The 21110-nt window shown below is 56.9% G+C and overlaps 3 protein-coding genes across 12 annotated transcripts in view; 2 read left to right on the forward strand and 1 right to left on the reverse strand.

Annotated features, from left to right (window-relative positions):
- LOC110261388 lies at positions 1-2012 on the forward strand. The gene is given in 4 exon segments (XM_021097592.1): positions 1-71; positions 136-516; positions 518-1028; positions 1527-2012. Coding segments are annotated over 4 exon segments (1011 nt in total). The 3' UTR covers positions 1575-2012.
- On the forward strand, positions 1978-19661 carry LOC102165849 (uncharacterized protein C1orf167; the record flags this gene model as incomplete). The annotated part of the gene is made up of 12 exons (XM_021097593.1): positions 1978-2202; positions 3497-3633; positions 5782-5897; positions 6636-6822; positions 7849-8024; positions 8485-8671; positions 10518-10695; positions 10811-10965; positions 11580-11788; positions 12639-12783; positions 14415-14666; positions 15455-19661. Coding segments are annotated over 12 exons (2559 nt in total), but the record flags the coding sequence as incomplete, so codon positions are not given.
- MTHFR (methylenetetrahydrofolate reductase) overlaps positions 16411-21110 on the reverse strand; it is an 18482-nt gene continuing 13782 nt past the window's right edge. For all 10 annotated transcript variants that reach the window (XR_002344905.1, XM_003127574.4, XM_005664995.3 and 7 more), the window contains one exon: positions 16411-20871. Coding sequence is in view for 9 of the 10 variants with exons in the window: in XM_003127574.4 (XP_003127622.1) it covers positions 20641-20871 (231 nt within the window). In the remaining variant the exon portion in view is untranslated. The remainder of the gene's footprint in view (positions 20872-21110) is intronic.

The following is a 21110-nucleotide window of genomic DNA, read 5'->3' on the forward strand; positions in this document are numbered from 1 at the left end:
ATGGACACCACCGGCCGGCTGATCAACTCACGCTTCCAGCAGCAGCGCAATCTGCAGCCCCTGGGCGGGAGGCCCCAAGGGATAGCCCAGCAGAGTAACCTGAGCCTCAGGGGACCGACCCCCACCGCTGGTCAGAGCCCCAGGAGAGCTTCCAGCCCCATGTGATGCCCTGGGGAAGCCCCCTACCCCAGTGGCCACTGGTTTGTCCATCGCCAGCCTGAGGCGGTCCCAACTGCTGGCCAAAGATACCCCCTGCCCAGATGTCATGCCCAAGGCAGGCCTGGCCCCTCTCAATGGACACACATGGCCAGACCCCATATCCCGGTGTGGCCTGGGGAGCTGGACCCCTAGGCTCGAAGGGGAACCCCTCACCCTGGAGGATCTGGCCATCCCCACCCAGAGCCAGGCTTGGACCCTATCCCAAGCTGCCATCCACCAGCTGCTGGCCTCTGTGCGACGCCTGGAGCAGGAGGCGGTCCGTCTCAGGTGCTGGGCATCCCGGGAACCTCCAGCCCCGCACGGCGGGGGCCCTGGACTAGCGTGGCCAGGCACTCCCTGCTCGCCCCCAGCCCAGCCAGCCTGGTCCTGCTTCCTGGGATGAGAGGAAGAAACACCGCCACGCTCTCAGGGAAACTGCGGGTTTCCTGGGGATGCCCCGGGTCCAGGGTGGGCTCACAGACTCTCCGGCAAGCAGCAAGCCTGCATCACTGGAGACTGCTTTGGGGATGCTGACTGGGGATGCCCTTGACCCTGAGCAGGGAGTCCTTCCTGCCCACCCCCCAAGGCGCGGAGAGAAGTGCTCCTTAGGAACTGCATACGGCAGGTGGCAGAGGGGTGACCCCCTGCTCCCTCAAGGGGCGGGCAGCAGTGAGGCCAGACTCTGCTCTCCATCCTCCTCCAGTTCAGCCCCCGGCGTCCTCCAAGGGCAGGAAGGAGGGGAGGGGACCCCGGGGGAGCAGGTCAGTAGGGAGGAAGAGAGACCGGCTTCCTGTCCGCCAGACACGGCTGCTGTGAAGAGTGTCCTGCAGGTAGAAGCCAGATGGGTCTGGGAGTGGGAGTTGGGGGGACTCGGGGTCAGGGGGAGGGGTGCCCCCTCCTAGGAATTTTCACTCCAAGTTGCTCCCCTGTTACCTTTCCTCAGAAAGGGAGACCTTGAGGATGCGGGTTAAGGTCAGCAGATTAAGAACTCAGCTAGCATCTGTGAGGATGCGGGTTCGAGCTCTGGCCTCACTCAGTGGGTTAAAGGATCCAGTAATGCCGTGAGCTGTGGCGAAGGTCGCAGATGAGGCTTGGATCTGGCCCTGCTGTGGCTGTGGCTGTGGCTGTGGCAGTGTAGGGTGGCAGCTGCAGCTCCAATTTGACTCCTAGCCTGGGAATTTCCATGTGCCATGGGTGTGGCCCTAAAAAGCCAAAAAAAAAAAAGGAAAGAAAAAGAAAGGGAGATTTTGGACAGGGGCTTGGCAGGGGCTGTCCAGTCCCGATTCCTCCTCGGCCTGAGAGCTATGTCGTGTCCCTTTGCTTTCCAGAACAGAGCCGGAAGCACTGCGGACCCGGAGTCTGAGCCAGCTGGGTGAGGCCACTGGCTGTGGGTTGGGGCCTGGGGCCACACTCCTGGGACGGCTCCTTTCCCATTTGTCTGGGGACAAGGACCTGGTGGAGAAAAGGCACGCGGGATTTGAGAGGGAGGACCCTCCTGGCCCCTAGGATGGGAACGTGGGGACTGCTGCTCCCAGGGATCTTCAGCTTGTGAGGCTGCCCCGCACTCTTGGCTGTCAGACGGGGCATCCTCCTGCCTCCAGGTGCGCGTCCAGGATTTCCCAGGCTAGCCATCCGGAGAGGGAAGTTCTCCCGCGTCCAGTCCAGCTTGCCCTCCTGCCGCAGTGTGGGGCAGCCCCTCCGTGCTGAAAGGCCACGTGGGTGGTCCCGAGCCCCTGGCAGCTCCCTGGGGCCGGGGGTCCAGGCCCATCCCCCTGATCGACCAGGTCTGTCCCCAGCCAGCAGTGGCCGTCCAGATGTTTCAGAGCATGGCAGCACTTGGTGCAGAGGCGGCGGGCAGTGGCTGCAGCTGTGGCGCTGGGCCGCCGGCAGCTGTTGCGCAGGAGCCTGCAGGCACTGAAGTGGGCGCTGTGGCTCCGGGAGGCCCAGCTAGAGGTGGCCTGGGGGCGACACACGCAGGCCCTGCTGGCCCGGACTTTCCAAAAGGTTAGGAGCCTCCAGGTTGGGCCACGGGGAGGTGATGAAACACCAGCGTGTCTAGGAAGGAGGCTTTACCAGGGCGCAGGCTGTACCTCCTGAGTGCTGGGTCCTGGGATGGGTGGGTGTCAGCTCAGATGCATGAACGAGCTCTGCCTGAGCTCAAATTCTGTCTTCAAGACTTTCTTTTTTCCTACTTTTTTTTTTTTGTCATTTTAGGGCCGCACCCACGGCATATGGAAGTTCCCAGTCTAGGGGTTGAATTACAGCTGCAGCTGCTGGTCCTCCGCAGCCACAGCGACCTGCACCACAGCTCACAGCAACGCCGGATCCTTAACCCACTGATCGAGGCCAGGGATCGAACCTGCATCCTCATGGATACTAGTCAGATTCGTTTCCTCTGAGCCATGACAGGAACTCCTTCCTACATTTTCTTGCTATGTGACCTTGGGCAAGTTACTTAATCTCTCTGTGCCTTAGTCTCAGTAGCTCTAAAATAGGATAATAATAGTATCTATCTCTCAGGGCTGTCATGAGGTTAAATTAATAAAATACAAGGGGAGTTCCCAACGTAGCTCAGTGGAAACCAATCTGACTAGTATCCATGAGGATGCAGGTTCGTTCCCTGGCCTCACTCAGTGAGTTAGGGATCCAGTGTTGCTGTGAGCTGTGGTGTAGGTCACAGACACAGCTTGGATCTGGCATTGCTGTGGCTGTGGTGTAGGCCGGTAGCTGCAGCTTTTATCCCCTAGCCTGGGAACCTCCATATACCATGGGTGCAGCCCTAAAAAGAAAAAAAAAAAAAATTCAAGGAACTCAGAACCCTGCCTAGCACATAGCAAGCCTTCTGCTGTTTAAGAAGTTGCTATTTTTTTCACTAGCAGTTTGCCAGCCAGGCCTGGGAAGGCCCTTCTGGATCCTTTCCTCCTTGAGAAAAGTGCTTTAGGAGGGCTCAGCTCCAGGTTTTTTTCTCCCAAGGAAAACTCTGCCTCTTGGGCTCCATCTCCCCGTTCATTCATTCATTTGTTCATTCATTCATTCATTCATTCTTCATTCGTTCATTCGTTCATTGATTCATTCATGCATTCTTTCATTCGTTCATTCATTCATTCATTCGTTCAGTCCTTCATTCATTCATTCACTCATTCATCCCCAAAGAGGTAGGAGAGTTTTAATGGTCAAGACCACAAATTTGGAGTCTGGCCAAAATGTCTGACTCCTGCACCTGCCCTTCCTGAGGCCCCCTCTCGGGCACATTTGGGGCTGCAGCTAGCATCCCTCTTCCCCATCTCTCTTGACCCAGTGGAGAAACTTGATTCAGCAGCAGAAACAAGGGCAGCCTCGCGTCCAGGCTGGGCCAGGACCCTCACCCTCTGGGGGAGGCCAGGACCGAGGCCCCTCTGTAAGAAAACCAGCAGTGGACATCGCCCAGAGGAGCAGGTAGTTTTGGACACCCCGGTGGGGGTCCCTGTGGCCTGGGCAGTGCTGGTGGCTTTCCCTCCTTGTCTCCGTTTCCCCTCCCCCACAAGAGAAGGAAGATGAAACCAGTAAATGTGGACAAAGATTTGTGCAAAGAATGTCCATCCCAGTGATACTTATACTTGTAAAAATGTCAAAACAGGGAGTTCCCATCATGGCTCAGTGGTTAACCTGACTAGTATTCATGAGAACGCGGGTTCAATCCCTGGTCTTGCTCAGTGGGTTAGGGATCTGGCGTTGGCATGAGCTGCGGTGTAAGCTGGTGGCTATAGCTCTGATTCCTAGCCTGGGCACCTCCATATGTCGCGATGACGGCCCTAAAAAGACAAAAGACCAAAAAAACTCCAACAAACACTTGAAAGCAGTCGAAAGACCCAGCTTTGAGTGAGAAAATTGTAGTTAAATCATGTGATGAACATTTGGCAACTGTTCAATGTGATGTTTGTCACTGTTTTAAAAATTCCTCTCTTTTTCCTTTAATTTTTGCTGCTGCTGCTTCTTTTTTTTTTTGTGGCTACACCTGCGGCATGCAGATGTTCCCGGGCCAGGGACCAAACATGAGCCATAGCAGTGACAATGCTGGATCCTTAACCACTAGGCCACCAGGGAAGTCCAGTTACAGGAGTGTTAATTAAAGAAAAACAGAAGGATAAGAAATCATATCCAAGATAAAGTTCCACAAACGTTAACAGTGCATAGAAAAAGACTGGAAGGAAAAATACTAAAATGTTGCCTAACAACGTGAATTACCACCACTGGACTGTTCACTTAAAAATGGTGACCTGGGTAAATCTCACGTGTATGTTACCACCGTTAAAAATAAAAATAGGTAGGAGTTCCCGTCGTGGCGCAGTGGTTAACGAATTCGACTAGGAACCATGAGGTTGCAGGTTCGATCCCTGGCCTTGCTCAGCGGGTTAAGGATCCAGCGTTGCCGTGAGCTGTGGTGTAGGTTGCAGACGTGGCTCAAATCCAGCGTTGCTGTGGCTCTGGTATAGGCTGGCGGCTACAGCTCCGATTAGACCCCTAGCCTGGGAACCTCCTTATGTCGAGGATGTGGCCCTAAAAAGCAAAAAATAAATAAAAAAATAAATAAGAAATGGAGTTCCCGTCGTGGTGCAGTGGTTAACGAATCCGACTAGGAACCATGAGGATGTGGGTTCGATCCCTGGCCTTGTTCAGGGGCTTAAGGATCCAGCGTTGCCATGAGCTGTGGTGTAGATTGCAGACATGGCTCGGATCCCGCGTTGCTGTGGCTCTGGTGTAGGCTGGTGACTACAGCTCCGATTCGACCCCTAGCCTGGGAACCTCCATATGCCTCGGAAGCGGCCCAAGAAAAGGCAAAAAGACAAAAATAAATAAATAAATAAATAAGAAATAAAAATAAGGAGTTCCTTGGTGGTGAATTAGATTAAGGATCCAGTGTTGTCACTGCTGTGGCTCGGATCGCTGCTGTGACCAGGGTTCAATCCCTGGCCTGGGAACTTTTCCATGCCATGGGCAAAAAGAACAAACAAAACCAAAACAAAAGTAAATAAAAATAAATAAATCTCATTTCCTCTTCCCCTCAAAAAGTTAAAATAGCAATAGTGCTTATCTCTGGAGCAGTGAGATTAAAAGTTATTTTCATTTCCTCAATTTTCCACTCCAATGTATTTTTTTTTTCTTTTTATGGCCTCACCTGCAGCATATTGAGTTTCCAAGGCTAGGGGTCAAATCGGAGCTATAGCTGCCGGCCTACACCACAGCCACAGCAATGTGGTATCCTTAACCCACTGATAGAGGCCAGGGATCGAACCCGTGGCCTCATGGATATTAGCCAGATTCATTACCAGTGAGCCACCATGGGAACTCATTGTTTTGTTGTTTTTAAATAAAAAAAAGTGTTTAAAATGATGATTTAAATAGTATTTTAATACATGTTTGTTGTAAAAAAAATCTGAACAGTATTGAAGGGAATACAGCAGGTGCAGAACCCTTCCCCTAAGTCATGTGCATGCGGGCGGATGCGCGGCCAAGGGCAGGGCTGGCTGGGCTGGGCGGGGTTGGAATGGTGTGCCCTCCCTCGGCCCTGGGCATCAGTTTCTCTCTGGGCACCTTCACTCTCAGCCCAGGGAGTCTGAGGGAGGAGCCAGGAACCCAGCTGTCTGCACTGCGTTCTGGGCGGAAGCCAGATGGAGGAAACAGGGGAGTCCAGATCCCGAAGCCTCTGCAACAGCTGGCTGGTGAGATGTGGGGCACTGGGAAATGGGGGGGGAGGGAGTAGGGCAGGGCCCGGGCCCCCACACTGGGCAGGGCAGGGGGTCCTGAGTGAGTATTTATTGCATGTCTACTCTGGCACTGTCCCAGACACCATCTCCTTTGAGTCTCATAGTGACCTTGGCACTATGGCCTGGGAAGGCATTGTGCCCATTTTCCTGATGGGGAACTGAGGCCCCAAGGGAGTAAGTGACCAGCTCAAGGACCCACAGTATGAGAAGTGCACATCCTGCCTTCGTGTGCTATGGATGCTGGTATAGGCCAGGCAGAAGCTTGAGTATTAGAATTAGAGAGTTCTTAGGAGTTCCCGTTGTGGCACAGCAGAAATGAATCCGACTAGTATCCATGAGGATGTGGGTTCATTCCCTGGCCTCGCTCAGGGATCCGGCGCCACTGTGAGCTCTGGTGTGAGTCACAGATGGGGCTCCAAACCCGCATTGCTGTGGCTGCGGCATAGGCCAGAAGTTTCAGCTCCAATTGGACCCCTAGCCTGGGAACCTTCCATATGCTGCAGGTGTGGTCCTAAAAGAAAAAAAAAAAGAATTAGAGAGTTCTTAAACATGACTCCTCACAGAGTAACTGAGGCCCAGAGATGGACCGTGACTGGCCAAAGGCCACACAGCCTGGCGTCCCGGGAGTCAGCGCTCCCTCCCAGCCCTGAAGCACCCCTCCTCTCACTCTCCTTCCTCTTTCCCTCCTTTTAGTCTTCCTCCTGGAGTGCCTCCAAAAGGAATGGGCCAGGCGGGAGAAGGGGGTCCCGGAAGAGGCCCCTGGGGCCAGGCTGAGGACCCAGAGGATGGAGAGGCCCCCACAGACCTGGCTCTCTCCTGCTGCACATGCATCCTGGGCAGCCCCACTGGACCCCCAGCAGCAGAGAGCCTGGCTCTGCAGGTAGGGGGACATGGAAAAGTGGGCAGAGGGTGGGAGGCAGCTGGGAGATGCCCTTTAAGTCAATTTTTTATTTTACTTTTTTTCCTTTCTATTGAAGCGTAGTTGATTTACAATCCTGCATTCATTTCAGGTGTTCAGCAAGCTGATTTGGTTATACAGATATATATTATATATATATATATATGTACACAAATATATTTGGTTGTAGCTTATATATATAAACTATACATATACATACATATCCTTTTTTTCATTCTTTTCAATTGTAGGTTATTACAAGATATTGAATATAGTTCCCTGGGCTATAGAGTAAATCCTTGTTGTTTACCTATTTTGTTTATTTTATTATTATTTTTTAGGGCGACACCTGTGGCATATGGAGGTTCCCAGGCTAGGGGTCGAATCGGAGCTGTAGTCCCCAGTCTACACCAGAGCCACAGCAATGCGGGATCCGAGCCGAGTCTGCAATCTACACTACAGCTCACAGCAACACCAGATCCTTAACCCACTGAGTGAGGCCAGGGATCGAACCTGCAACTTCATGGTTCCTAGTCGGATTCGTTAACCACTGAGCCACGACAGGAACTCCATCATACTCCTAATTGGTCCCTCCCTCGGGTCTGTGAGTCTGTGTAAATAAGTTTTTTGTTTTTAGATTCCACATGTAAAGGACACTATATAATGTTTGTCTTGGTCTGACTTCACTTAGTATGAGAATCTCTAGGTTCAGTCCACTGGAGGATTTTAGCAAGAGAGTATGGTAATTTGATTTGAGATAGAGAATATCACTCTAGTTGCCGTGTAGGAACTGACGTGAGCAGATGCCACAGGAGACTGTTGAGGCCATCAGGCACCCAACAGTGATGTGTGTGGCCTGGGCAGATTACATGCCACACCATCCTGCTAGCAGCCCCATTTCACAGATGAGAAGGCTGAAGCGCAGAGCGGTGAGGGGCTTGCCCAGGGCCTCAGTGGTGGAGCTGCAGTCATTACAATTAGCAGCAGCTCTTTCTCTTGGCTCTCCAGGTGCTTTGGGGCCTGGCAGCGTTTCGTGCAAAGAGGGACGCGGTATCGGGTCCACGTGGCCAACCGCCAGGCGGGGACCCTGAGGATGTGCTTGCAGCGGTGGGTGCGGATGAAGCAGCTCCGGGCCTCAGATGGGGCGAAGGTGACCCAGCTGTCCCTTTGCCAGCCAAAGGCAGGTGAGCAGGTGGCAGGCCAAGGGGCTCCCTTTCCCTCCCACCCCAGCAAACAGCATTACTTAAGCTCCTTCTGCAGTTGCCTCCGTTGACTTACGGATTCTCATGGTGGGAGGTGATGAGATTGGGAGCTTTCTCGGGGCGCAGGCTGGCAGGCCTGGGAGGGTCTGGAGGGGTCCCTGGAGGAGCAGACCTTGATGGGTCTTATCCTGACCCCTGTCGTGAGCTCTTCCAGGCGAGAGGTCTGTTCCATCCTTCACCTGGAATGGATGTAACCTCTGTTCCCAACCAAAAACTGACAGGGGAAGATGGGACCTTTGAGGTGTCCCGGAGGGGAGGGTTTGGAGGCGGGGGGAGGGGGGCAGTGCCCACCAGGGGAGAGGTCCTCAGAGGCCTGAGGCAGCAGCCACCAATGGCTTTGAGCAGAGGGAGGTCACTGATTCATCTCTCGCTTGTTTCTCAGGGACCGTGGTTCTGCTCAGCTCAGCTGCTGCAGAGGCCACAGCCCTGGGCCTGGGGATGGTGTCTCAGGCCCAGACACTGCCCCAGGACCAAAGCCCTGGATCTCTGCAGGAAGTCTGCCGGAGACGCGACCTCCACTGGGCACTGCTGCTATGGAGGACAAGGCTCTCTCAGCGCCAGCAGGCCAAGTAGGTGTCCATGAGCTTGTGACCTGGGGCTGGGCCTGGGGCGTGGGGTGGTCATGTCAGTGCAAACTAGCCGGAGTGTCCCATAAGGGAAAAGGCCACATCTTGCTCCTCCCTATGGCCCTAGCATGGGGCTTGGTCCCCTGTGGTGCCCAGCATGTGTGGGGCCGTGGGGGGGGCAGGGACACCGAGACAGCTGTGGGGGCCAGGGAGTGGCCAGGGGCACAGGCACAGAGTCCTATCAAGGGGGCTGGAACCTGATGTTGAGGTTGGTTTAATGATCCCCTTGCTCCCCAGAATCAGGACCCACCTCTCCCCGGCTAAGTGGGAGCCTCCCGGTGGCAGGAACCACGTCTGTCTCCTCACCACTGCCTCCCAGCATCTGGCAGGTGCCCGGCCTGCCATAGGCACAGAATAAATACTGTAAATGAATAAGTGGGTTAGCCAGTTTCCCCTGCCCCCACTGGCCGTCTTATACAGCTAGAGAAACTGAGGGCTAGAGGGGTCGAGCAGCGTGCTCTAGATCCCACTGCACATCGGGAGCAAGGAGTTCCCTCTGTGGCTCAGCGGGTTAAGAACCCGACTTGCATCCATGAGGATGTGGATACTAGCTGCAGCATAGGTCTCCAATGTGGCTTGGATCTGGCATTGCTGTGGCAGTGGCGTAGGCTGGAGGCTACTGCTCTGACTCAACCCCTAGCCTGGGAACATCCATATGCCGACGGTGCTGCCCTAGGGAAAAAAAAAAGAAGAAGGTCCCTATAGTGAGAGCTTTGTGGTGATGCTTTTGTACAAGAGGGTCGCTGCTGGGATTCAGAGCCAGGCTGACGGCGGTCAGGAGCAGCCAGTCTCACTGATGGGATATCAGGAGGAGGGTGAGGCGGCAGCTGCAGGGTCAAGAATTCTGTCCTTGAAAGCTGCGTACCTGGCATCCATCAGCCTCACACACGCTTGGTCCACTTGGACCCTCAATTTCTCTCTCTTTTTTTTTTAGGGCCGCCCTCTCGGGATATGGATGTTCCCAGCTCCCAGGCTAGGGGTCAAATCAGAGCTGCAGCTGCTGGCCACAGCAATGCCAGATCCAAGCTGTGTCTGAGACCTATACCACAGCTCATGGCAACACCAGATCCTTAACCCCCTGAGTGAGGCCAGGGATCGAACCTGCGTCCTCATGGATACTAGACGGGTTTTGTTACCACTGAGCCACAACGGGAACTCCCCTCAGTCTCTCTTAAGGCTCCCCTGGAACTCTAAGGAGACTCAGTTCACCCTGATCCTTCCAAGGGTAGCCCTCCCTCCGCCAGTCTCTCCTCTGGCCTTTGGGCATCAGGGTGCAGCTGTATTTCCCCGCAGCCTATCAGGGCTGTCCCGTGGCCTGAGATGAGTACTTAGAGATGAGGGCTGGAGTTTGGACATGTCCTTCCCCCAGGCATCCGTTTCCCCAACTTAATAACGGAGCGAAGGCAGAAATACTGGGGAGGTTAGACACGTGGGCTCTTGAGTCTTGGGGCCCTGAGCCTGGGCCCAGCTCCACCCCTCCTCAACCACGTGGCCCCTGCCCCCCAGGGAGTGTGGCGGGGATCAGCCAGGTGATCAGCGCAGGTAGAGCTGTAGCCTAGGGTCACCCCAGGGGCTTTGGGAAATGTGGAAGCCCAGGCCACATCCAGGCCATTAAATCAGAATCTCCGGGGGATGGGACCCCAGTGGGCATCAGTATTTCTTAGAACCCTCAGTGATCTCAATGTGCGGCCCGTATAGGAGGCAGCGTGCCAGCTCTGGCCCCGTGGCACCCTTCCAGCACCCCAGCCAGAGGTGAGGGGGCCCTGCACTCACCTGCCCCTTCCTGTAGCTCTTTCTTCCAGGACGTGCAGCAGCGGGCGCTGTGCCACATCCTGAGGGGGAGGCGCATGAGGACACAGGATCCCGGCACCCTTCCCAGGACCACCTTGGCCCCCGTACCGCTGGGCGGCATCCTGGGAGGGGAGGCCTGGCGGGGCTGCAGCTCACCCCACAGCTCACTGGAGAAGGTGAGGGGCCGAGGGTGGGGAGGAGGGCCAGGAGTAGGAGGGAGAGGGTGGAAGGGCCAGGGCTTATCACAGCCCAGAAATTTCTGAGAAAAGGACTCCACGCCTCCTTCCCCAGGCTTCCAGGGCCCCCGCTCTCCTGGAGACGCTTCTGGTGAAATTTCTGTGGACAGCTGGGCAGCGGCAGCAGGGGCGGTGCCTTCTGCTCTGGCAGGCGCGGGCCCAGCAGTCCCGGGGCGCAGCGAGATGGCACCTGAGCACCCTTCAGAGGCGGTAGGGACCCCTCCCAGGATGGACCCCTCCCCTGTGGACTTCTGTTTCCCGTGGCCCCCTGCCCATCCCATTGGGGTCCGCATCCCAAGAGGGCTCCCTCTTATACCCCAGACTCAGAGCTTTTCCTGCCTTCCCAGGATGCCCTGCTGAGAGGTGGGGGTGGGGAAGCCACTCTGCAAGGTGATCATTTCTCAGAAATTTCTGGGCTGTGATAAGCCCTGCTTTGCTGCTCACTGGCTGTGTGCCCTTGGGCAAATTGCTTAACCTCTCTGTGCCTGTGTCTCCTGCTCCACTGCAAATCCACGAGGTGGGGCACGTGCATCCCCCAGCCAGGTGCCTGGCATTGGTGAGCACTCAGCTGATAGCAACCTTATCACTAGGGGCTGAGCACAGCACCTGGTGTTGGGGGTCTGGGTCCCATCGTCTCCTGGCCCCCTGTCATTGTGACCCTCAGAGTAGCATTTAAACCCTCCAGCCCCCTGCAACCCACTCTCTCCATAATGGAAAGAGGGTGAAGAGTCAACCCAAGCCCCTCCCTGCTGCCAAGGGGAGGGCAGGGCCAGGCTGGTCCAGGGTGGCAGTGACCTCCTGAAGGTGGACACTCCATTTCTCAGCATCTTCCTTGGCTGGAGCCACTGGGCAGCAGCCCATGGGGCCCGGAGGGAGCTGGCTGCCCGCTGGGCCCAGGATCGGTGCTGCAGGGCAGTGCTGGGCCTGTGGTGGCGGCGGCTGGTACAGCAGCGGGAGGCAGAGCAGTGGGCCTGGGAGCGGAGCCGGAGACTGCAGCGCCGTGCCCTGGGCCACTGGCATTCCTGCTGGCAGAGTGAGTTGGGGACTGGGACGGGGCCTCAGGGGTGAGGGGACACCCGGAATTCCGAATCTTCTAATAGAGTCCAGTGATGGGACCACCCCTGCCCTCACAGGGCCCACCCAGAACCAAGTGGCAGAGCAGGGGGTGTGGACACCACAGTCCTGGGTTCGCGTCTCCGCTCCTCCATTCCCTGACGGTGTGAGCTTTAAACAAGCTGCTTAACCTCTCTGAGTCTCAGCGTATCTGGAAAATGGGGATAAAAGTGGAATCCCCGCTCCCAACACACACACACACACACACACACACACACACACACACACACACACACACAGCGACTGTGGGGATTCTCACCTGGCCTTCAGCAGCCACAGGGCTGACAGCTGAGTCACTGTGCCCTCAGCCCAGCCCAGAGTGCAGGGGTCACTGGGGGTCATTTTGGAGGTTTCCCACTACTCCAACATATTCTATCAGTGGGCTGGCTGGCTGGCAGGTGGGGGCTTGGTTTTTCTGGAAGGCTCATGCCTGACCCCTGGGGACAGATGCTTCTCCAGCCCAAGGTTGCCCAAGAATGTTGGCCCAGTGTTGCCAGACCTTCATTTTTACAGAAAAGCTGGGAATCTATATTTTTTATGTGAATTCTCTTGATTCCCAACCATCTTCAAGAACATTTTTAAAAACTTTATCAGTTGGTTGGTTTGGTCACCAAGTAGGATCCCTGCAATGGAAGGTCTAATGTTAACCCAGGCAGTTGGGTGGCCTCCGCTGTTGCCACTTGGGTAGAGGCCCAGGCTGGCCGAGCGGGGGCCCATGGTTTCTCAGGGCCCTGGAAAAGGCTAGACCTTCAGCATCTCTCTGGTCACAGGGCAGCAGCTCCTGCGTGAAAAGTACCAGAAGTGGGTGCAGGGCCGCCTCTGGGGCCTTCGGGGGGCCGTGTTCCGGGGCTGGCGGCAGGTGGCCGCTCATCGGAGAGCCACGGCAGCCAGTCCAGAGCAGGTCCTGAAGCAGAAGTGAGTGGGCCTGGGGGTGGAGAGTGAGGGGGTGGGAAGCTGGGAGGGGGCCCCTGCAGCTCCAGGGGCAGGCCAGGCTGGGGGCCTGGGACCCAGGAAATGGGGGCGCGAAGGGACCCCCAGCTTAGAGTCGTAGAGCCATGACCACCAACCTCCCGTTATCTGTGCTGATCAGCAGGTGGGGAACAGCAAGCCCCTAACCCCACCCGGTGCCCGGACAAGTCCAGGACTCCACCTTCTGGCCGGGTCAGCCCTGGAGTTTCAGAGTGTTCACAGTTAAGATGGGGACACGGGAGTTCTCCTGTGGCGCAGCAGGTTAAGGATCTGGCGTTGTCACAGCGGTGGCCTGGGTTGCTCCTGTGGCACAGGTTCAGTCCCTGGCCCGGGAACTTTCACATGCCTTGGGTACGGAAAAAAAAAAAAAGGACGGGGACATCAACTCCCTGAACAGCCACCATAATGTGTGCTCCGATTCACATGCCATTTGGGTCACAGCCCAGGGGCTCCGTAGACGGTCAGAGCAGAGACCATCCTAAATAGAGAAGCTGTAGTCAAGTGTGTCTACTGTTGGCTGATGCCCCTTTTGAAGCAGAGGGCACGAGTGATGCTTTCTCCCAGGGTTGGTACAGGATAAACTCGCAAGCCTTCACAGGGGCCCGACAGGGACAGCGAGCCAGAGTGGCTGGCGTTTTCTTGGCCCCTCTGGGAGTGAGGGTCCGTGTCCCCCCTCACTGACCTCGTGCCCCAGAGTGGCCCCAGAGGGGCCGTCAGGGTGTGGCTGATCCCTGTTGGAGGGGGCCTGAACCTGCAATGGCTGGGTTTCCACCCACCCTACCCCCGCCACCCCGGGCAGCCCCTGACCCCCTGAGCTCGGGGGCGTGTGTGCCAAGGTCCCTAAATGAAAGGCAGAGCTTTCACCTCTTACATATCAGTCCACACAATTTTTTAATCCTTGTTTTTATGTTTGATCCATACATTTTTAAGGACTGGGCTGTATATGTGAAACTGTATATAACCTGTGAGGATTTGTAGGGAATTTTGGGGTGTAATTTTTTTTGTTTGTGTTTTCCTTTTTTTTTTTTTTTTTTGTCTTTTTGCTATTTCTTGGGCCGCTCCCGCGGCATATGGTGGTTCCCAGGCTAGGGGTCGAATCGGAGCTGTAGCCACCGGCCTACACCAGAGCCACAGCAACACGGGATCCGAGCCGTGTCTGCAACCTACACCACAGCTCACGGCAACGCTGGATCGTTAACCCACTGAGCAAGGGCGCAACCTCATGGTTCCTAGTTGGATTCATTAACCACTGAGCCACGACAGGACCTCCCTTTTCTTTTTTTAAGGCCGTACCTGCACCATGTGGAAGTTCCCAGGCTAGGGGTTGAATCGGAGCTGCAGCTTCCATCCTACGCCACAGCCATAGCAACACAGGCTGCATCTGTGACCTACACTGCAGCTCACAGCAAGGCTGGATCCTTAACCCACTGAGCAGGGATCGAACCAGCATCCTCATGGATACTAGTCAGGTTCTTAACCCACTGAGCCACAACAGGAACTCCTGGGGTGTGATTTGGAATAAATGTGACTTTTGACTGTGAAGCCAGCTGTGCCCCTCCTCTGCATCTGTTCTGCAGCCACTTCCAGGCCTGGGGTGGATTCGTGAGAGACATAAGGACCCTCCAGGCCACATGTGCAGCCTTCCAAGATGGCCTGAGACAGGCTCCAGGGGCCACATCTGCCATGTGGTGGGAAACCCCAGTGGCCGCAGCCCGGCCTCAGGCACAGCACGTGGCTCGGGCCTCCTTCTCCTGGAGAAGCCATGTGCAGGGACGCCAGATGGACGGGCAGCTGAGGAGGGCCTGGGCACAGCAGGCCTCTCTTGCAAGGTGAGTGGCCCCGGGCCAGTGCTACGAGGCTTGCCTGCAGACAGCGCCCAGGCCCAGGCCCTGTGCTAGACACTGTGGGTGCTTGAGTCCTGCCTACGTGGACTCAGCCGAGCCCATACTGCTAGGAAGCTGAGCGCCAGGTGGGTGCCCATGGCCTGAGGGCAGTCTTGCACTGGGCATCCAGCTCGGGCCTTGGGCTTATTTTTGGCTGCCGTAGGTAGAGGGTGTTTGGTGGCCGGTGCCAGGGCTCAGGGGGCTGGGGGTGACAGGGAGAGGAGATCCTGGTCATCGCAGCTGGTCCTAAGGTCAGATTCCAGCTCTGCACCTTGCAGCTGTACCACTGCCTCTTTGAGCAAGTCTAACTTTGAAGGTAAAAGGAAGATAACAGGCCTGCCTTCAGGGTTGCCGGGGATCAGGATTAGAGATATAACGTGGGCTCAGCTCGGCCCAGAGGCACAGCAGGTGCTCAGTAAACTGGGGGTGGGGGTGGGGAGGATGGGAAGGAAAGAGCAGTTGGTGGGCCTGCTTTATCTCTGTCCCCTAAACAGGATGCCTGTCCCCATCGTGTGAAACCCTGCTGCTCCCCGTGCCCATTTTAACCTGATTTCTGCCGAAGAGGGATGGGGGAGGAGGAGCACAGGCACAGGGCTTTGCCAGGTCCCCACTGCAGAGCACCGGTGAGGGCAGAGAAGGGCTCCCTGCAGCCCTCTGTGGAGTTCTGGCCCTGCCCTGATGGCCTCCTCCCTGCCCCCCACCCCACCCCGCCTCGCCCCGCCCCGCCCCGCCAGGGTCCTAGAGGCCTGGGCCCAGGCAGCAGCCCAGGGCCGGGTCCAGAGAGCCGTCATCATCCAGTTCCAGCAGGCTGGGCCCAGGCGTCTCCTGCGAACCCACTGGGCCCAGGGGAGGACAGCGCGGCTCAGAGTGTGGCTGGAACCAAAGGCGGAGGCCCGCACAGCCCAGCCCTGGCCCAGGGCTGCCCTCAGGCACTGGCCCAGGTTGGCCACCAGAGGGCGCCTCCTGGTGCTCACGACCCCTCCAGCCCTGAGAAAGCAGGTGAGGTGGGGCCCTCCTGGGGTGGGAAGCCCCAAATTACCCGAGGGCCAGTGGCCTCAGCATCAGTTTGATTCAGCCCAGGTGGCAAGGGTGGTTGGATGCTTCTCCAGGACCCCAGTGGCCTGTGGACACCCTCCCTACCAGTTCTCAGACACTCACCCTAGTCTGGCAGACAGCCAACTATGGGTCCATCAACAAACATTCACTGAGCACCTACTGAGGACCAGCCCGGTGCCAGTCCACCACAAAGATGTGCCCTGGGCCATGTTCATTAGGGACATGGGCACCTGGACTCTTAAGTCATGGTGCAGCCTAGGGTCAAGATAGGTGATTGGAGTCAGTAGAAATTTTTTTTTTTTTTTTCCTTAATGGAAAATGGAACGTTCTCACTTCAGAAAAATCAGAAAATGTAAAGTAAAAAAAAAAAACTCTTTAAAAACTTGCTCTAGTTAGTTCTGACACCAGCAAATGGTGACAAGAACTTGGTGGCTTAGCAGGAGGGAAGAGGCCACAATAAGTTCAGGTGCAAGGAGTGACACTGCATGGCAGCCAAGAGACAGGCTGTGTATCATTCCAAGACACAGCCTGAGTTGCTGGCAGGCCACATAGTGTCCCTCAAGGTGAGCTGGAATCATCCAGAATCCTGTTTCAGGCTGCCAGGAAGTAGGTGGTAGACTCTAGAAACGTTCTAAGAAAAGAGAAATAAAAATTTTATTGTAGTTGATTTACAGTGTTATGCTATAAAGTGGTTCTTTACTAATAGAATTGAAAGTCACAGCTTTGGTTATTTGCAGAATCCACGTATGCACATTCGGCGGGGCTGTGGCAACTGCAGATTTTGGGGTCTCAGGGTCTTTTATTTCTAGATCTGTGCTTCAAGACAAATTTGTTTTCGGAGCATGTTTATAAACCCTTTCATGCCATTCCTGTCCGCAAAGGCAGGCAGGGATTCGCTTTACCAATGGAGGAACTGAAGCTTGTAGAGACAAAGAAATGCCAGGAATGGTAAATGGTAACCAGAGCGTTGAATTCCAGGCTTCTTCCTACCACGTGCACACACGTGCCCAGGTAGCCTGCACCTGACAGTGGGAGTAGGCTTTATGCCATTTCCCAGTGGCAGAGAGCCCCTTAGGGAGCCAGGCCGGAGCGGGAGGGTGGGGGTGGGGTGCAGCCTCAGGCTCTGGGGTCAGACAGCTCTGGAGAGGTGGGGCCTCAGGCAAGGAATTTAACTGTGTAAAGCTTAAGCAGTACCCGCCCCACAGGCGGTGCCTGGCCCAGGCAGGCGCTCCCTGGGTGGTAGCCATCACTGGTCCTCTCATCTGTGGGAGGAGGAGGAGGAGGCAGAGGCCTGTGCTGATGGCTGTCACTACTCTCGGGCACCTTCTGTCTCCTCTGGGAGCCTCGGGGCTCCCAGGAGAACCTGAGATGCACACACAGAAGGTGGGAGGGCAGGGCAGGAAAGGATGCCTTCAGCTCACCTGGACCCCTGGAGGTCCAAGCCCACTGGTTCAGGTTTTCCTGTCTGGCTGTTCCCTCAGACCCGCAGCTGCAGGCCACAGCCCGCAGGGCCTGGGCTGCCCAGCCCAACCCAGCACCACAGCCCTGGTGGACAGAAGCAGCAGAAAGCACCGTCCTGGGCTCAGAGTAAGGAGATCTTCCCTCCTGGGATAAACAGTCTGAGGTGTGAGCTTGGAATTAGCTTCAGGCTCCTCGTGAACCAGTTTGATATATTCACTCTGTGTTTCCCGCCAATCTCCTCTTCTGGAATTTTTTTTTTTTTTTTTTTTTGGTCTTTTCAGGGCTGCATCCACAGCATATGGAAGTTCCCAGGCTCCAGGTCTTATCGGAGCTGTAGCAGACGGCCTACACTCCAGCCACAGGCAGGAGGGATCTGAGCCGAGTCTATGATCTACACTGAAGCTCGTGGCAATGTCTAATGCTGGATCCTCAACCCACTGAGCAGGGCCAGGGATCGAACCTGTGTCCTAGTCAGGTTTGTTACCGCTGAGCCACAATGGGAACTCCTCCTCTTCTGGAATATTTTACCATTTGGAAAAATTCCAATTTTTCCTGTCTCAGCTGTTACTGCTTTTGGGGCCGCAGGCGGCTTTGGCAGATGTGGTGGAAAGCGGGACACAAGACTTAACTCACTTGATACCACATTTTTTTTTTGGCCTACCCATGGTATGCAGAAGTTCCTGAGTCAGGGATCAAACCTGTGCCACAGCAGTGACAAGAGACTTCTTAACCACTAGGCCACTGGGGAACTCCCCAACACCATTTCTTGTTCACCCTCTTCCTTATGCTCCACTTCCAGGGGCACCAGGCGGAGTTTGCCCTCCTGAATGACAATTTAACCTCTCCCCCCTGGACTCTTTCCAGGAGACAGAGACCCTCCCCTCTGCCCCACCTCCCAGCTCCTGCTGCAGCAGCCCAGAGACCCCAAGGGCAAAGGCGAGGCCAGAAAAACGTGGCTGAGGTAGGAGCAGAGCCTGTGTGCGGAGAGCAAGGGGCAGGGGTGGGGGCCAGACCTGGGCCCATGGTCCTGCCCTTTTTCCTGGCTGTGGAGGTGCCGTGACATCCTTGGCCATCAGGATGCACAGCAGGGCCTCTCCCCCCAGAAGGAAGTACCTGCAGCGCTGGCGCCTTGAGACACTACTTCGGAGGCTCCAGGGCTCCCAGCAGGCCAGGTGCCTGGCAGCCACATGGCAGTGCTGGGTGGACGCTTGGGAGGCAGAGCAGCTGGCATGGACACTGGTGAGTGGGGAGGCCCCTTCCAACCCTCGGGTTGATGTCCCATCTCGCATTCCCAGACCTAAGCTCTAGAAGTGTCTCTCAAAAGTAAAGACCTACCACGCCTGAAACCTTGGGCACAGGCGCAGGAGTCTGCATCACTAACATGCCCTTGTCACATCCCTTCCACCTGGTGCCACAGAGGTGCAGGTGGGAGAGGCAGCAAACGGGCTGGGAATACTGGGGGCAGCAACAGGCCCAGCTCAGGGTCACCGACTGTCCCCATAGCTCAGGCAGTGGCACCTGAGACGGGCCTGGCGATTGTGGCGGCAGCGGGTCCTGCGGCTGCAGGTGGCTCAGCGTTTCCAGCAACGGGAAGACAGCTGGGTTCTTTCCCAGGTACTGGGGGGCAACCCCACCCCCTCGCAGGCCCTTCCAGAACAGTGAGACCTGGACATCTGGAGCTCTGGCCCTCTCTGATGGCTGCCCCCAGAACCCTTCATTTTCAGTTGGAGAAAACACAGCCTGGCTTCCCAAGCCTGTAATTCAGCTGGTGATGATGTCCTCAGCCCGGTCCCACCCTGTTGATGGTTTGGGAACCAGGCTTGGCCTGTGGCACTGCAGCTGCTCACACCAGCCCCTCCTTATCATGCCCTCAGATCACAGCTTCCCAGACCTCAAGTCCCCTCTATTCCGAGCCTGTGCATTTGGCCTGGGGCAGAGGGAAGGGCCTCCTTTTCCCTGGGGACAAAAGGAACTGGGCCCAGGTGTTAGCCCAGTGCTGACAGCACAGGCCCAGGAGGGAGCCAGAGAGCCTGCCCTCCCCCGCCCCATTCCAGGCCTTTGAGAGGTGGCGCCAGCGCCTGGCAGCCAGGGGCCTGAGGAGCAGAGCCAGAGGAGCAGCCGGAGGCCTAGGATAAGGCCGGGAGCAGACGAAGCTGCCAGATCCTCTGCCTGTACTGGCCCCGGCGGGGAGCAGGGGGCCCAGCTGCAGCTGTAGCTCAGGCCCAGGGAAAGAAAAACAGACCGGAGCCCCACCCATCTGGGGAGCGCCGCGGGGCACTCAGGCCGAGAGCTCTGAAGGACAATAAAACACCCCTGGTCCCAGTGGCTCCTCTCTGTCTCTCTTGCTGGCCCTGCCCCGGCCAGCCAGGCTGTCCTGGCACTGAAGGGCACACGGCTCTGACCCACTTCCTCTGCCATCAGGCCGCTCTTTGGATGCCCACCCCCTCCTCCCCTGAGCCACTGAAGACGGGCAGGGCCATGCGCAGGGACCGGCCTAGCACCTCTGGGCGGCAGGGCTTGAGGGCTGCTTCCTGGGGAGCAGTGCCGGGCAAATTCCGGGATAGGGTGCCCCGAGGGGAGGGGGCAGCTGGCAGGAGGAGGTCTGGCCTGAAAAATAAGCCAGGAAGTCCACCCTGCTCGAGCAAACCTCACCTGCGCCCTCCATGGCAGCAGGCAGGGCACCCTTCAGCCTTCACGGCCAGGGGAGAAGGCAAAGGCCACGGCTCCGACTCGCACAGGGATTCAGACACCTCTGACCCTGAAGAGGTGCTTTCTTGAGCCACAGGAACACAGAGACAGCTGTGTGAAAAAGGCGTGTAGAAAAGGAACAGTCCAGCTGAGCTCTCGGCCAAGAGCGGGCAGGGACCGTGATCAGGTTTCAGCCCCAGGTCCGTCCAGGGTTCGTGCCCAACGGGGCGTTGGCAGGCAGTGGTCACTCCTTCAATCGCAAGCGGGGGTGCTCGGCTGCCAACGCCTTGGAGGCGGAAGGGTGCGGTACCTTGACTTTGTCTCCTCCGCAGTGCCAGCAGTCCCACTGTGCCTGCTGCGTGCTTGGTGTCCCCATCCCACAGGCCCCAAGAGCAAGGTCACCGCAGCCCCAGGCCGGCTCCCAGGGGCTCTGTCAGCAACACCCCTTCTCAGGGAGGACGGCATTCTGCCCACAGGGGTCCTTTGTGGGGGTCGGGGGGCTGCTCCCCACCAAGAGCCCAGACTCGGCTGAGCGGGGAACACCAGGCTCCCATGTGGGGCGGACTCAGGTCCAGCCAGAGCCGGAAGCCCCCCAGTCCAGCTGCCAGCATCATGGGGGGAGGCCAGGGCTGGGAAGAAGCGAAGAACAGGAGTCCCCAGAAGAGCCGGGACCGGGAGGCGGAAGGTGGGACACGGTAGCCTCACGCGAAGGGTCTCAGGGCGCAGGGTCACTGGCCTCGGGCTCCTTCTCGTTGTGGGGGGGCCTGTTGAGAAGCTCAAATGTGTCCTCCACCACCTGCCAGAGGCAGTTGTCCAGCGGAAACTCGTTGTCCACCAGGTTGACCAGGAAGTAGTTGTCGTGGATGTACTGGATGAGCATGCGGGACGGGGACTCCTCCTCGTACAGTTTGCCCCACTGCTCGATCCACAGCGCGAAGGCCTCGTCCTGCACGTGCGCCACCCAGGCACGCAGACAGGCACACGCAGAGACGCACAGAGACAGAGGCTGGGTGAACAGGGTTGCCCCCGGGCCAGGGCTCCATGCCCAGCACCCCGAGGGCCTCTGCTGCTGCCCAGCAGGATGTTCCCCAGAGCAGAACGGGGCCCCCCAGCCAATGCCACCCCCGGTCCCCAGCCCAGAAGGAACCACCATGAGTCAGAGTCAGGGTGCTGTCAGCCCTGGTC

Source organism: Sus scrofa, chromosome 6 (assembly GCF_000003025.6).
Source record: "Sus scrofa isolate TJ Tabasco breed Duroc chromosome 6, Sscrofa11.1, whole genome shotgun sequence".
In the NCBI taxonomy this organism is placed as follows: domain Eukaryota; kingdom Metazoa; phylum Chordata; class Mammalia; order Artiodactyla; family Suidae; genus Sus; species Sus scrofa.